This window comes from Gossypium hirsutum, chromosome D01 (assembly GCF_007990345.1).
Source record: "Gossypium hirsutum isolate 1008001.06 chromosome D01, Gossypium_hirsutum_v2.1, whole genome shotgun sequence".
Taxonomy (NCBI): Eukaryota; Viridiplantae; Streptophyta; class Magnoliopsida; order Malvales; family Malvaceae; genus Gossypium; species Gossypium hirsutum.
In genome coordinates this window covers 16767463-16784293 of record NC_053437.1, presented here as the reverse complement: position 1 = coordinate 16784293, position 16831 = coordinate 16767463, and the positions used below count along the sequence as shown (strand labels likewise).

The 16831-nt window shown below is 35.1% G+C and overlaps 2 protein-coding genes and 1 pseudogene across 2 annotated transcripts; 2 read left to right on the top strand and 1 right to left on the bottom strand.

The window, feature by feature from the left end:
• The first annotated feature begins 240 nt into the window (after nucleotides 1–240).
• Nucleotides 241–3765, top strand: LOC107921155 (prolyl endopeptidase). The gene is made up of 12 exons (XM_016851028.2): nucleotides 241–448; nucleotides 567–786; nucleotides 887–1087; nucleotides 1179–1249; nucleotides 1343–1505; nucleotides 1590–2183; nucleotides 2281–2661; nucleotides 2737–2812; nucleotides 2886–2949; nucleotides 3051–3186; nucleotides 3294–3407; nucleotides 3496–3765. Exons 1-12 carry the CDS (start codon nucleotides 330–332, stop codon nucleotides 3559–3561), a joined length of 2205 nt encoding a protein of 734 aa, XP_016706517.1. The 5' UTR covers nucleotides 241–329; the 3' UTR covers nucleotides 3562–3765.
• A 1272-nt stretch (nucleotides 3766–5037) lies between these two features.
• Nucleotides 5038–10105, top strand: LOC107922456 (prolyl endopeptidase-like; annotated as a pseudogene).
• Nucleotides 10106–11139: 1034 nt separating this feature from the next.
• LOC107920953 (L-ascorbate oxidase homolog) lies at nucleotides 11140–14799 on the bottom strand. The gene is made up of 8 exons (XM_016850784.2): nucleotides 14280–14799; nucleotides 14083–14192; nucleotides 12944–13214; nucleotides 12709–12811; nucleotides 12274–12619; nucleotides 11818–12183; nucleotides 11644–11722; nucleotides 11140–11556 (listed from the first exon to the last, which is right to left on the bottom strand). Exons 1-8 carry the CDS (start codon nucleotides 14415–14417, stop codon nucleotides 11344–11346), a joined length of 1626 nt encoding a protein of 541 aa, XP_016706273.1. The 5' UTR covers nucleotides 14418–14799; the 3' UTR covers nucleotides 11140–11343.
• Nucleotides 14800–16831: the final 2032 nt, after the last annotated feature.

The following is a 16831-nucleotide window of genomic DNA, read 5'->3' as shown; positions in this document are numbered from 1 at the left end:
TAAATAAACAATAATTTTTCCTTCCAAGGAATATAACTAACACGACAGATCGAAGATTCCAAGAATATGGCAACATGTTAGAGCCACAATGGCGACATTTTAAGGCCGAAATCCCCTAGATACCGATTAGGGCCAACCCCATGGTGCAATAAAAGCCTTACGATGTCTTCATCTATTACAAATACCCGCATTAAGCGGCCGACATGTATATAAATGTCGCGTCTACCCCAAAAAATAGAACGCAAGACAACTCGGTTTTCTAAGTTTTAACTACTATTTGAGAAGGTTCTTTTACCCTACAGGTTCTGCTAAGTTCAAGCTCTGCAATCATGGGTTCTCTCGGTTTCTTTGAGGAACCCTTTGGCCCTTTGAAGTATCCAAAACCTCGCAGGGACGAGTCAGTAGTTGATGATTATCATGGTTTTAAAGTGGCTGACCCTTATCGATGGTAAGCGCATTGCCTTAAATCTCTTTGTTTGATTATTTGATCACAAAAAAAAAAAGTTTCCCTTCCTATTGGTTTTTGTTGGAATAATAGCTGAAGTTGTTTATGAATTGCATATAAGGCTCGAAGATTGTGATGCTGAAGAAGTAAAGGAGTTTGTGAAGAAACAGGTTGCTCTGACAGAGTCAGTGCTTGAAAAGTGCGAAACAAGGGGTAAACTTCACAACAAAATCACCAATCTCTTCGACCATCCGCGCTACAGCGTGCCCTTTAAGCGAGGCAATAAATATTTTTACTTCCATAACACCGGTCTCCAAGCACAAAACGTCCTTTACATGCAGGTTGTCAGAAAACAATATTTTTTTAAATGCTTAGTAGCGGATTCATGCTTCTTTTATTTCTTTATTTTTTTTAATCTCACCTCAGTCCAATTGGGTTCAGGATGGTTTAGAGGGAAAACCAGAAGTTTTGCTTGACCCCAACACCCTCAGTGATGATGGAACAGTGTCGTTTAAGGCCCTGTCTATTAGTGAGAATGCCAAGTACTTGGCATACGGGCTTAGTTCGAGTGGAAGTGATTGGGTGACTATTAAAGTAATGCGAATCGAGGATAAAACAGTGGAGCCTGATAGTTTATCATGGGTGAGTTCTTTGGTTCTTGCACTTTAATGGTGCAGCCTGCAGAGTCTGTCTATTACTGTTTAACAGTAATAATCTTGAGTTTATATTACAGGTAAAGTTTTCTGATATCAGCTGGACACATGATAGCAAAGGGTTTTTCTACAGCCGGTACCCAGCGCCCAAGTAATTGAACTCACTTCTCATTAATTACTGCAAATTTTGTTCTCTGTTTTCTGCCTGCTAACTATCTCTCTGCCCCCTGATTCTATAAAGCAGAGATGGAGAAAACTTTTATTCTGGGATACAAACTAATGTTAACGTCAATCATGAGCTATACTATCATTTCCTTGGTACAATTCAGTCTGAAGACATTTTATGCTGGAGAGATCCTGAAAATCCAAAGCACATGTTTAGTGGAAAAGTGACGGATGATGGGAAGGTAAGTTGATGTTTAAGCATGCATCTACAGTTTCATTTCATTTTGGTGTCTAAGGGGAAATTCTTTGTATTTGTTATCGTGCAGTATATTGTTCTGTATATTGATGAGGGATGTGGCCCTGTCAATAAACTCTATCTCTGTGACATGTCTACACTTCCTGGAGGTCTTCAAGGTTTCCGGGAAAGAAATGGCCCACTCCCGTTTGTTAAGTTGATAGATAAGTTCGACGCACAATATATTAATGTTGCTAATGATGATTCGTGGTTTACTTTCATGACAAACAAAGATGCTCCAAAATATAAATTAGTTCGAGTCGATCTGAAGGAACCGGGTAAATGGATTGATGTTATTCCAGAGAATGAAAAAGATGTGCTTGAATCAGCATGTGTTGTGAATGGCAATCAGATAATTACGAGTTATTTGAGTGATGTCAAGTATGTGATCCAAGTAAGGGATTTGGAAACAGGTTCCATGCTGCATAATTTGCCTATTGACATAGGAACTGTTTACGGGATCTCTGCTCGACGTGAAGATAGTATCGTTTTCATTGGTTTTACTAGCTTTCTTACTCCTGGTATAATATATCAATGTAACTTAGGAACTAAGTTTCCAGAAATGAAGATATTTCGTGAGATTAGTGTGCTTGGATTTGATCGGTCGGAGTTCAAAGTCAATCAGGTGATAAATCCTGCTCTATTCTAGTTTTGCTTACCTCTATTTTATATGGTTGTTCTTTATTTGGTATGTTACCTTTCTTTCTTTCAATTTATTTTAGGTGTTCGTGCCAAGTAAGGATGGCACCAAGATCCCAATGTTCATAGTTGGGAGGAAGGACCTAAATCTGGATGGATCACACCCTTGTTTGTTGTATGGATATGGTGGATTCAATGTCAGTCTCACACCATCATTTAGTGTTAGTCGTATAGTGCTAGCCAGGCACATTGGTGCTTTTTTCTGCATCGCAAACATTCGCGGTGGTGGAGAATACGGTGAGGAATGGCACAAAGCTGGTGCCTTATCCAAGAAGCAAACTTGCTTTGATGACTTCATTTCTGCTGCTGAGTATCTAATATCTTCTGGATATACTATGCCCGAAAAGCTATGTATTGAAGGGGGAAGCAACGGTGGGCTTCTAGTTGGGGCTTGCATAAATCAGGTTTACTTCCCTTTCATCTATTGTTTTCCTTAATTGTAAATTGTTCAAAATATTAAGTCATTTTCCTTTCTCCAGAGACCTGAGCTTTTTGGTTGTGCGTTGGCTCATGTTGGTGTGATGGACATGTTGAGGTTTCACAAATTCACCATAGGTTAGTTTCTTTTGACCTTCTTTATATTAGATGATCACTGTTATATGTTGATTAAAGTTTTGGATTGAATTAGGCCATGCTTGGACATGTGATTTTGGCTGTTCTGACAAAGAAGAAGATTTCAACCGGCTTATCAAGTAAGTCAAAATTTATAGTACTTTGGTATCTGATTATGAATTAACTTGAGACAAGGTTTGGACGTTGGGCTAACTGTTCGGTTCTACCTTATGTTTATTAGGTACTCACCATTACATAATGTAAGGAGACCATGGGAGAAACTTCCTGGTAGAATGTTGCAATATCCATCCACTATGCTATTGACTGCAGATCACGATGATCGTGTCGTTCCGTTACATTCATTGAAGATGTTGGCAGTAAGTTCCTTCTGAATACTCGTACTCTACTTGTTCAATCCACCTGCATAAGAAGCCTGGAAATTCCACCATTTGTAAGGGCACTTGGTTTCTTTGTTCTTTTTCAGACAATGCAACATGTTCTGTGTACGAGCTTGGAGAACAGTCGCCAGACTAATCCGATTGTTGGACGTATTGAGTGTAAGGCCGGTCATGGATGTGGACGTCCAACACATAAACTGGTAATCAGAGGCGTTAACCTTGTAAAGTTTTCATCTTTTTAGCCACTCCCTGGACTATATTTCACCTTATGGCGTTTTTTTCCTGCAGATTGATGAAGCTGCTGACAGGTATAGCTTCATGGCTAAGGTGTTAGGTGCATCTTGGATAGAGTAACTCATACCAAATATGAAAATCTTCCTAGAGATAGGCCAAACCTTTTTCCCGACAAGAAACTACAAGAAACTATGTTACAGTGATATGTAGTTAAAAATTTAGTCATGGTTAGAATTCACAACGTTAACCTCAGGCTATATTTACAAAGTATTACTTGTAAAGGAAACATGGATCAAGATAACAATAAAGTGTTCCTTATACTCAGTACGCACATACACAATTAACTGATGATCTAATGTTTATGTATGTCATGTAATGTGCCGAATTTTATACATAATTTATCTGATATTCTTTGAGCAAGATATTCTCGCTTTTCCTTCTTAAGATGGAGAACATTAATTGCATATATATATCCATTTAAACCAATACTTTAGATTTCCACTTGGTAGAAACTTAGGCGATTCTTGGACTGCCTGAGAATCAAGTTTAAAAGACATGGGATTGTAGATTCGTTGCCCACTTCTAAAGGAACATTATACTGCCAAATGCCTATCTATAACTAAACGACACAGAAGTCTGGCGTCAAAGAATAGAATGTTGGTGTGGTGGGGATAAAAGTAAACTTAGGATAAATTAATGAAGGCTTCAAGGCGTGTATTAATATTGATGTGGCTGAGACAAAAGTAAATTTAAGAGAAAATTGAACACATAAATATTTACGGGAGAGGATAAAAACCACAAGCAAAGAAGGCTTCGGCTTATTATTAAATGAGTAAACAAACGAGAGTATAATATGAAGTTAAATGTACTAAATCTACAAACCCAAGCCCTAAAAACAAATCTCTAACTCAGGAACAAAATTCTTTTCATAATTACCATGAAAACTCTCATCAAAATTCATCTGCGACTAATCTTGTCACCCAGAAGAAAAACCCTGTAGTACTACATATCCCTAAAGTAATCATAGGTCGCTAAAATATTAGAGTTCTAATCATACTAAAATATTCCTAAAGTAATCATAGATCAACTGATAAAAGATAGCAGAGTTTAACTAGGAGAAAATAGTCAATTTTTGTGGGAAACACGTCGCAAGGTTCTTATTCGCGTTGTTACGACGTTGCCGGCTGACTTTGATAAATTCCTACAAATTGTTTGATAAATGCGAGGCACATCTCATAAAATTACTGGCAAATGAATCTCGAGGTTATAAAGAAACCTAATGACTATCTACATTTTATACTGACGGGCTGCAAGAATATCAATTTCTATAAAAAAAATTACATTAATTTTTTATAAAACAATCTAAGAATATGAAAAATTAAATAAACTTTACTAGGTGTGACACATAAATAAAATTTTGCTCCTACTTATATGTTTCATATTTTTTTTAACCATAAATGAATTATAAAGAAATCACTCATCACTAGGAATACTTACAATTTTTGGCTTGAAAGAATAGAAAGAAAAATCTTGTGTTTATTTTACGTTGGAAAACTTGTGCTTGAAATAGATAAGATAGAATTACTAGCGTAGGCGGGTCTTTTTCTTTTTTAAGGAATAAAAGATTCGAGCGAAACTGGCAACAGTTCAAAGGTTCGAAGAAAACTGGAAAAGTCTGTTTAGCCAGCCCCAGACGGCCCTTAACCTAGTCAAGCCGTTTCTTTCCCCTATTTATAATAGATGATTTCACGCGCATGCCACGCGCTCCTTTTTAATCTTCCTTACACTACGCGCCGTCTCGGAAACCTCGCTCCCAACCTAATAGTAAAAGTCTCAGCTCCACGGAAGAGTCGCCATTGCCTCAACCCTTTCTTTTCGACTGCTAGTCTCATGGGTTCAGTTTCTGCGTTGAAAGAGCCTTTAGAGTATCCAATTCCTCGCAGAGACGACTCTGTCGTTGACGATTACCATGGCGTTAAGGTTGCTGACCCTTATCGATGGTATCCTATTTCATTAAAATTTCCATAATTTTGTTCAAATTTTATATAAATTATTTTGAAGATATTATTGAATCATTTCGCTTCCTAGGCTTGAAGATCCCGATGCTGAGGAAGTAAAGGATTTTGTTCAGAAACAGGTAAAATTAACCGAATCGGTGCTTCAGCAGTGCGAAGCAAAAGATAAGCTTCGCGAGAAAATCACCAAGCTTTTTGATCACCCACGTTATGAGGTCCCATTCAAGCGAGGCAATAAGTACTTCTATTTCCATAACACTGGACTTCAAGCACAAAATGTCCTTTATGTCCAGGTTCGTAATCCAAGAATTCTATTCAAATGGATTTTCTTTTTTTCGTATATAGAAAGGGATTCAAGAGCTGACCTGATGTTGGGTTTTTCTTTTTCCAGGATAGTTTGGAAGGAGAAGCTCAAGTATTGCTTGACCCCAATTCGCTTAGTGAGGATGGAACCGTGTCTTTGAGCTCCTTGTCTGTAAGTGAGGATGCTAAGTATTTGGCATATGGGCTTAGTTCGAGTGGCAGTGATTGGGTTACGATTAAAGTGATGCGAGTTGAGGATAAATCAGCTGAGCCTGATACTTTGTCATGGGTGAGCTGATTGATTTGAGTCTTTGAGTGTTCAATTTGTTTCAAGAGTCTGTTGATTGATTATCCTGCTAACCCTGCAATTCAATTCTGTTCTCAGGTAAAGTTTTCAGGTATAAGTTGGACCCATGATAGCAAAGGGTTCTTCTATAGTCGTTATCCAGCACCTAAGTAAGTAAAAATGATGTTCTGATTGGAGTAGAGACGGACCTTTTTTTTTAAATTCTGAAAATAGAAAATAAGGTTATGGTATGTTTATTATGTAGAGAGGGAGAAAATGTTGACGCTGGGACAGAGACCGATTCTAACCTTAATCAACAGCTATACTATCATTTTCTCGGTACAGGTCAATCTGAAGATATTTTATGCTGGAGAGATCCTGAAAATCCTAAGCACTTTGTGGCAGGTGGTATCACAGAGATGGGAAGGTAAATGGATGTCATGTTTGGCAACTAGAAATGTATGAACAACTTGGAACGCAATCTAGTTTTCACATCTTTTTTCCTTGTATTCAAATTGTAGTATCAAGCAACTTCTTTTAACTTAATTTCACTATATTTTCATGTTTCCAAAGAGTTAAATCATAATGCTGCTAATGAAACTACTAGTTCACTGTTCTAACTGAAAGAGAGTCTGGAGATAAAATGCCAGGAGAAAGCAAATTTAATATTTTCTCATTCTATTTTTCCTTTTAAATTTTGTTGTGCAGTATCTTGTCCTAACCATTGGGGAGAGTTGTGACCCTGTCAATAAACTATACTACTGCGACATATCCTCACTTCATGAAGGTCTTGAAGGTTTCAGGAATAAGGATGGTCTTCTCCCATTTGTCAAGTTGATTGATACATTTGATGCTCAATATGAAGCTATTGCAAATGATGGCACAGTTTTTACTTTCCTTACCAATAAAGATGCCCCTAAATATAAAGTAGTCCGAGTAGATCTGAAGGAACCAAGTAACTGGATTGATGTCATCCCAGAGGCTGAAAAGGATGTGCTTGAATCAGTATATGCTGTAAATGTTAATAAATTGATCGTCAGTTACCTGAGTGATGTGAAGTATGTGCTGCAAGTAAGGAATTTGAAAACAGGATCACTGCTGCATCAGTTGCCAATTGACATTGGGTCTGTTTATGGGATTTCAGCACGAAGGGAAGACAGTGTGGCTTTTATTGGTTTTACCAGCTTTCTTACTCCAGGTATTGTATATCAGTGCAATCTAGGCACTGAGACACCAGATATGAAGATATTCCGTGAAATTAGTGTGCCTGGATTTGACCGCTCAGAGTATGAAGTCAATCAGGTAACTATTGCAGCAATCTGGTGATGTTAAACTTCCGATGGCGTGCATTTAGTATGTTCTCTTATTCTTTTATTTGCATTTCAGGTATTTGTGCCAAGTAAGGATGGCACGAAGATCCCAATGTTCATTGTGGGCAGGAAGAACATTAATTTGGATGGATCACACCCTTGTTTGCTATATGGATATGGTGGGTTTAACATTAGTCTCACACCAACATTCAGTGTGAGTCGTATTGTACTTACAAGGCATCTTGGTGCTTTTTATTGTGTTGCCAACATTCGTGGTGGGGGAGAATATGGAGAGGAGTGGCATAAAGCTGGTGCTCTTTCCAAGAAGCAAAATTGCTTTGATGACTTCATTTCGGCTGCTGAGTATCTTATATCTGCTGGCTATACTCGGTCTGAAAAGTTGTGTATTGAAGGTGGAAGCAATGGTGGGCTTCTCATTGGGGCTTGCATAAACCAGGTTGACTGAAATTTGCTTGACTGCTTTTTTTTTTATATATAATTCCTTGTATCTTTATGTTATTGTATTCATTATTGAGCTATTTTGTTTTTGGCAGAGACCAGATCTTTTTGGTTGTGCTTTGGCTCATGTTGGTGTGCTGGACATGTTACGATTTCACAAGTTCACCATCGGTTAGTATGCTCTGCATCTTTTGACTCTATGGTATACTTATTTTAGTGTTCTATATATGCATGTATGTATATATATGTTGATGAATATTCTTTTTGAAGGCCATGCATGGACATCGGATTATGGATGTTCTGACAAGGAGGAAGAGTTTCACTGGCTGATCAAGTGAGTGATTTCTTTTGTATGGAAACTTCCATTTAATTCAAATATTCAGCTTTGTAATATGGTTATAAATCAGACTTCTATTAGCAAATATCTGATCTGGTCTGATATCAAACATGGATGAAAAGGTGGTTTTCCCCATTCTAGGGAGAAAAAACAAAGCATAAAATAAAGATGACCTGAAAGTAAAGCTAAAACACAAGTAATTTTTTTGTGAACAAAATTTCTAATTTATCTTACTCTTTTGCAAGGTACTCACCACTACATAATGTACGAAGACCATGGGAACAGCATCCTGATCAGCCATTACAGTACCCTCCTACTATGCTGTTGACTGCTGATCATGATGATCGTGTTGTGCCATTACACACGTTGAAATACTTGGCGGTGAGTCTTTGAATCATCATTTGTCATATATTTCACTCATCTCTACATCACAAACCAAGAAGCTCCAGAACATGTTTTTGTACTTTGCTTCTATATTTTAGCGTGTAAAGCTGGTCCATTGAATTTCTTGTGTTCTGTTATCTTATCAGACACTGCAATATGTACTATGTACAAGCTTAGAGAAGAGCCCCCAAACCAACCCAATCGTAGGCCGCATTGAATGCAAGGCTGGACATGGGGCTGGACGCCCAACACAGAAAATGGTATGCTTTTATTTTGATTTCTTTTCAATTAAAAAGTGCTAATATGGGTTAACTAAGCCACCAGTGTAGTGGCAAAAGACTTGTTGCATTGATTAAGTTATTAATAGACACTAGTCCTAGTCATCCCTTACCCCCAGCCTCTGATAAAAAAAATGCTAGCATGGATTGAGGTGATATTTAATATTTATGGGTTTAGTAAAAGTAATACATTAATGCTTTGTTTGGTAGGAGTTATTTTTTCCATACCTCTTAGTACATGAGTTAGTAATAAACCAATTTCATTTGATAATTTTTAGTCACATGTCTTCTTTTCAGCAAAGGGAAGGAAAAACTTTAACTTATTTTTAGGAGGTTTTATTTTATTTTTATCAGAGTTCTATTTATTTTTTTAATTTTAAATTTAAATTTGTACTAATTATTATTTATGTAATGACAAATTATTTTAATAGTTATGTAATAATTAAGCTTTTACTTGTCTATGCACTAAATAAGCAAACGGGGCATCAATGCTAAAATAAGAATAGTAATAATTAAATCAATCCTTAGCCGAGAACTTGAACCTCAAGCTATGATCTATTGGTCGGGTAGGAATAACAAGGTGCGAATTATCATTGTGCAAAAAAAAAAAAAAGAATTTCCTTAGCCAGGAACCTAACCAGTGTCATAGGGTATATGCAACACAACTAACTGCGCATATGGAGATTCTAGACTCCTGTATCAGTACGAATGATAATAATCCATCACTATACGTGATAAGACAGCTTTGGCAAAGTTCATATTATATTCGTTACTAGAGCATGTGATATTGGCTTTGTGTGTTGTGCAGATTGAGGAAGCTTCTGACCGATATGGTTTCGTGGCTAAGATGTTGGGTGTATCATGGATTGAGTAGCCTTTTGTGCTGAAAAAATTTGCTGCAATAGTATTTATAGTCAACTATTGTGACTGAAGAATTCTATTTGCCCTTTTTCTTATTTCTTCGCAGTAGGGCTTAAGGAAGATTCTTTTTCCCCCTTGTTCAATGGAAAGGCATCATTGGTTGCGAAGCTTGTGCCATCATTTTTTTTTTATATTTTCCCGGATCATAAAGAAAATACTGTTACCATTTACCATACGATTATATCAGCCATTTATCCCTATTTGCAAAAATATGAGCTTGCTTGTAAGTTACAAAATGAACTTTCCACTCTCTCCACTCCCCCTTCTGCCTTTTTTCTGTTAGAAGTATTAAGGTGGAATTAGGAGTGATAGTAGGTTGGGTTAGGTTTAATATGATATTAATGTATTTTATGTTTACTTAAATTATCAAATTATTTGAGCCTATTCATATTTATAAATAGTTAATCTAAATTTATTTTAAGTTTCATATTATTTTTTAAAAATATTAATTTAAAATTTAATAATTTTGTTTATTTTTCGTGAAATAAAATTTAAAATTATACATGAATTTCTATTCGATTTGATGTGCAATTTGACACAAGAATTTTAATTTGATGTAACTATAAATATGAAATTTTTATTGTGGTTTATATGTATATATGAAATTTTAATTTTGATTTAATTGTATACCTTTCAAAAATAAATATATAAATATATTTTTATATTATAAATAATTATTTATAGTGCAGCATATATACTTAAAAGGTGTTAACAAAAATTTTATTAAATTGATATTTAATATATAGAAGTGTACAAAATCAAACTTTTTGTGTAATTTTGAAATTTTATTTTTCATTTATCAAAATTTTATATATAATCAACTATATTTTTAAATATTTACATTTAGTATTATATTGTTATTAATTTAATTCTTTTATAAATTACATAATATTAAAAAACAACCCATTATATTATATTACAAAATTAAAAAAACAATGTCTAAACTTAGCATGACGTCTATTCTCATCTAATTTAACTGGGATGCATTTTGTATAAAAATGGTGATTTTTTAAACGATAGCACAGTCCGAACATTTTCAATTAATTGAAGGTTAAAATATACTTATAGTCCTTGTATTTTTTAAAAATTTAAAATTTAATCCATATATCTATATTTTAAGGAATTTAATTCAGGTCCAATTGTTAATACAGTTAAATTTTTTTGTTAAATTCAGATTAACTATATATTTTAATTACATAACTACGAAGTAAATATTTTTTTATTTCAAAATGTTTAATTAAAAAAATTTAACAGTATTAACAATTAGACTTGAAATCTGAAAGTAAATAGACTAAATTCCTTAAAATACAAGTACATGGACTAAATTCTTAATTTTTAAAAAGTACAGGGACTATAGAGATATTTTAACCTTAATAGAAATATGAATTATGATGGTGCATCATAATTAATGGTTGAAAAATGATAACTGAAAGAAACAATAAGAACATGAGTCTATTAGAAGAAAAAAAAAATGCGACCTCGAGTTGAGGTCTATTAATTTAAGGTTAAAAGCATAAAAGTTCCTCCATTGTTCACATTAGCAACATTAATGCCAAAACTCTGCTATTCAATCCTAAACCCAAACCTGGAGATTTTATTATATGCTGGGTTAGAGGGGTCGGGTGTGTCGGCCACTTGCCCTACCGCAGAGTAGTGCATTCTTAGGGATCGGATATTCATCCCTTAGCGAAGTTGAGGTGGTGTATACTCGCAAATAAAACTGTTGTCCCAGATACTGTCTTGCCCAAAACTCGGACCTTAAGTTCCACATTCCTACGTTGTCAAGTGCCACATAAATGGCAGTCCATGACTTGGGATACACCTGCACTTATCCCCACCCAAATATCACAATCTAGTTCTTCTGAGTGTTTTTTTTAAGATGCTAGATGAAGAAAGATGTCATTCTTACCTGAGTGGTACATCGAGAAACCGCGTCACGGAGATTGTATTCCCTCCTACTAGCTGTTGTCCATTGCCCTCCATCCATACTGCATCCCAGAATAGTTCAAAAACCAATGTTTCAGCACAATTCCCTGCATATATCTTTTGGATTATTGGGGGTAAAAGAAAAAGATGTGCTTACCCAACAACAAAGAAAGAGTAGCCATCAAGATGCCAACTCTGTACAATGTTCTCATTATTCTGAAACACTATCTCAATGAAAGCCCTGTAGTCAGCTTGCATTACTGAAGTATCAAGGTATATCTTTCCGCCATAAGGATTATCAGATATACTTCCTACATGAAAAACTCCTCCGATTTTGAAATAGTCAGCAAGTTTCAGAGGTGTGTCTGCTGGAACAAATGAAACACTGTTTACTGCATATCTTTGCTTGCCGTTAACTTGCCCGGCGGAATTCGCAAGCCTGATGGTTCTGGTTGTGTTAATGAGACCGTAGTGATATGAACCCTGTGGGTTAGGCCTTGGTCCACTTGCTGTAAGGTTAGTCCTGAAACAAAATCATGCACATAACTAGATTAGAACACATAATATAAGGTTCACAGCTTGTCAGTGTTTGTTAAAACTTGGAAAAAAGTACCTGATAGAGCGGGCCTGGTTCAAGGACCAGTCAATTTGGATAGTTGGTCCACCAGGAGGAGGACCAGAGACAGGGCCAGCGGAATTGCTATATCGGAGAATTGCTGTAGAGGTGAGGACCCGGCTGGTGAAGCGAGTGGAGACCGCAATGTAATAATCTTTTGCAGGCTGATCAGCTTTAAATAAAACTGAACATGATTGGCCAAGGTGAAGGTCTATTGAAGAGTAGGTAGTTTGCAAAGTGTGGGTTCCCTCAACTTCTACCAACGTCAACCGATGGTTTTGGATGCGGAAATTGAGAGAATTCTGCAATCCAACATTTGATATCCGAAGCCTGTAGGTTTTCCCTGCAATAAATGGTGCACAACATGTTTATTCTCAAATCACATCCTTCCGAAACAACTTAAACCACATATAATTAGAGTGACTAATATACCCTGTTCAACGTTGAAGGAGGCACCGCCAGGTCCTCGACCGTTTATAAGGATTCCATCAGGGAAAGGCAGCTTCTTACCACGATCCAGACGAGCTTTCAAATTCTGCACAAGCACATTTCCAGAAACCAAGTGTTCCCAAATGTTAGAAGTGTCACAGCTTTCATGAAGATCATTCATTTTCCATTTAAATGCCAAGTAAAGGCAAGGGTTTGAAAAATGAAGGATGATTAATACCGTGTGATTGGACTTGTACCAATCTCCAATAAGAACAGTGTAATCTCCAGCAGGATCCGGGAAGGGAACCGGGATCCGAGGTCGGCTGAGGATCCTGATCCCTCCAAAACCACCAGCAGCCTTATGGAATGCAAGAGAGGGGAAGTAAAAGAAACTTCCTATTTGATCCTTGACCTGAAGAATGTATGTGAAGTTCTTTCCTGGTGGAATAGGACAGGTTGTTCCATATACACCATCTTCATAAGAATTCCTCCTCTGTTGGATTCCACTCCTACATTTACCATTTCAGTTCCAAATAACAGCATCAACCTTTTAGTATCTGCTAATTTTAGATGGTATCTTTCAAAAAGTTCACAGCTTTTACCACTTGTATGCAACTTTTCTACTTTTCAGGACTTTACAAGTGATGACCAATTCAATTCAATATCAAGAACTAAATACTGCAATCTGACATTTTATTTGCAAGCTCATAAATGATGAACAAAATGCTGAGGTATGAAAGACATGTTAGCTTCCTTTTTCTGGTATGCGTCCAAATCTCTATCAAAACATTCCTAAGTCCACCAACATCGCACCTTCCCGTTATCTCTTAGGTGGTGGTGGGAGACAGCTAATTAAAAATTGGGCCCTGATGAATGATGGGTTTAAATTAGGTAGATTATGGGCCATCCAACTTTCCCAAATTAATTCAACAGTTGAATCTAAAAATGCTGTCTCTCTCAATCAAGGACACTTTTGTTTTCTAGTTATATACTGATACTAGACACTGTTTTCTGTGTCTCCAAGACCTATGCCTTAAACCTCGGCATCCAAATTGCCGCTTTCACGGGCAGTCTTTCACTTTACAGGAAAGAGCTAAAGGAAGGAAATGAATGAGGACAACCAGATCTGCCATGTGACCAACCACATGCAAGGATGGCAGGAAAGAAGTAAAACGAATAAAGCTGACCGATTCTTTTAATAACAAATCTTAGTGAACAACTAAGTGGGATGTTTGTCAGAATGGTACTAAGCTTAAAAATATGCCCCCACATGGCAGCTAGACAGATGATGATTAGGTAGATTCGTGTCTTTCAAAAGAAAGGGTAGGTAAATGTTTGTGGATAGAAGAAGATGGAATGAATGGAGTTGGATCTTACCAGGAAATAAGAAAAGGCTCGTTTAAACTGTTATGGACGTTGATAATGAGATTGTCGTTGGTAACAGAGTGAATGTCAGGGCCCGGGAATTGACCATTGATAAGAATACCCTGCCAAAATCAAAATCTAACTAATCAATTCATCATCATATATGGTTTAAAACAAAAACAGAAAGATGTGAATGAATGAAGGGTCACCGTTTGGCGAACTCCAAGAGGATAAATGTCACCAAAGGTAACATTCCAGTCGAAGAATCTGTAGGGATCTTCAGCACCGGCAATGGCAAAAAGACCAGCTGTGGCACAAAGCAATACCACCGCCAAATGAAGCTGCATTTTGGAAGTATAAAATGAAAAAAAAAAACACCCTTTCCTGGCTCTCAGTTCCTATGTAGCGAAAGTGAATGACTTTAAAAAGAAAAAAGGAGGGGAGTGGCACACTCTTTTAGTGCGGTACAGGGGATGATGTCTGTCTGCAAGTGTAAATAAGCCGTAAAGAAAAGAAAAATAAAAGGCAGTGTCGGTGGTGGGGTGCTTAGATAAACATTAGCAGTTGAACTGGGAATGTTTAGAGCTGTGATTCAGGGTCACATGAGCTTCGGCTTCATTGCAAATGTATTGATAGCGAGGCGGTGGAAGAATGACTTCAATACAATACTAATATTATGATAGTGGTGGTGTCATGTGTGTTTTGTACTCTTCTCTTTTGTTTTGACCTTTACATGTGAAACTGCCAAGTGATTAATTTAAAGCAGGGAAACCCAAAGTCAAGACCCCACTTTTGATCTCGCATTATTTTTGCTCTTGTTAGAATCAATAAATTATGGTCTAATTTTAGTATTATACATTAATTCTAAATTTAGTTTTTATACTCTAGTTTTATGCTATTTTCAAATTGTTATAAAAAAATCATGTAATTTGATTTAATAAATTTAATGACTAACATTTTAATTAAAATTGAAATTTAAAATACGAAAAAATATAAATACTAAAATTAATCAAATTTGAGGGCTAGGAGTATGAGATTAATAGTAAAATTTGACATGAAAATTTATTATTATTTAAATCGAGATTAAAATTTTAAAATTCAAAAATTACAATAATTAAAATAAAAACTTAAAATATAAAAAAAACTGATCGAATACATAACTTACTCATTATACAAGTAGTAAAAACATAATTCAACTTAAAATCATTATCGCTTCAATTAAAAAGTTTGAGGTTCATTCGAATTGAATTTTGTTTTCTACATTTGAGCTTAACTTATTATTTACTCCAATAATTTCAAGGACAATTTAATTAAATCTTATAATATCTTATATTATACTTTTTATCCTCTTTCATTTATTTATATACAATTTTAGATATTAAAATAATTAAATTCGATTCAAATAATTTGAGTTTGATTAAACAAATACGAATGCTAATATTATATACCTTTATGGTCATTTGTATTTGTTCGTTGTTTCATATTTTGTCTTAAAAATGTGAATTATGATTCAGAGATGCAGTTAAGGGCAGCAGGGGCTCGACCCTCTAAAATGAAAATTTTTATTTAAATTTTTTAAAATTTATAAAATTTTAAATTAGTAAAATACTTTGACTTTCTCTAAAAATGATAAAAAGTCTTGAATTAATCCTTAAAAATTATAAAGATATAAACTATTAAAATAATAAAATTATATTTTTATTATCGTAAAATTTATAATTTAATTTTGACTTCTAGAATTCTTTTTGGCTTCGTCCTCCTATGATTATTATCAAAATAATAAACTATGAAGGAAACTAGCTAAGAAAATTCGTCGAATTTATTAAACATTACTAGGATTTCATTCTTGGTTCATTGAATCGGTGAATACCGAATATATATTTTTTCATTTATAAAATTTAGATTGCATATTTCATTCATATTCATTTTTGTTTTTCTTTTACCACAGTAACAATATGTACGCATGCATGCAATGAGATTAGCAGCACATTTCCTGTATTTAGTTTTGTAGCAACTAGGGACAACGAGGAAATCATTAGCGGCCTGCTTTGATGGAACCTGACGCAACATATATAGACCCTAGCATTATCCTTTAAACTTACGTCAACCTTCTTTTTGGTACAAAAGAAAGAAAATCAAACAATTCTATAGGGTTAAATATGGTTATTAGTTTATATACTTTGCAAGAGTTGTGAATTTAATTTTTGTATTTTTATTTGATCAATTTTAATACCTTATTTTTTAAATTGGTAAATTTTAGTCTTTATATTTTTTTAAATTTTGAATTTTAGTCCTAGTCCAAACAATAGCAATTAAATCTGTTTAGTTAAATTCAATTACTAGTCTTGTTTTATGCGTACAGTTGTAAATTTAATCTATTTTCTCCGATTGGATCATTCTAAGTCCCTATACTTTTCGAATTTTAAAATTTTAGTCTTAACACAAATGTCAGTCGATAATCCATTAACTAGATTTTTAGTGAGTACTATGTAATAATAAGTTGACATAACATTACACATACGATAATATGTTTGGCGCATCATATTTTGGAAATAGAAAAACTATACTTAATGAATTTAACAATTATTATTTGGTGAGGACAAAAATTTTAAAAGTACAGGGACTAAAAATGATCAAATAAAAGTAAAGGAATTAAATACACAACTTTTGCTAAGTACAGGGACTAATAGCAGAATTTAACCATTCTAAAATCTAGTCCTCCCATGCCTAAGAACATCCGCAAGAAACAAAGGCAATGGGT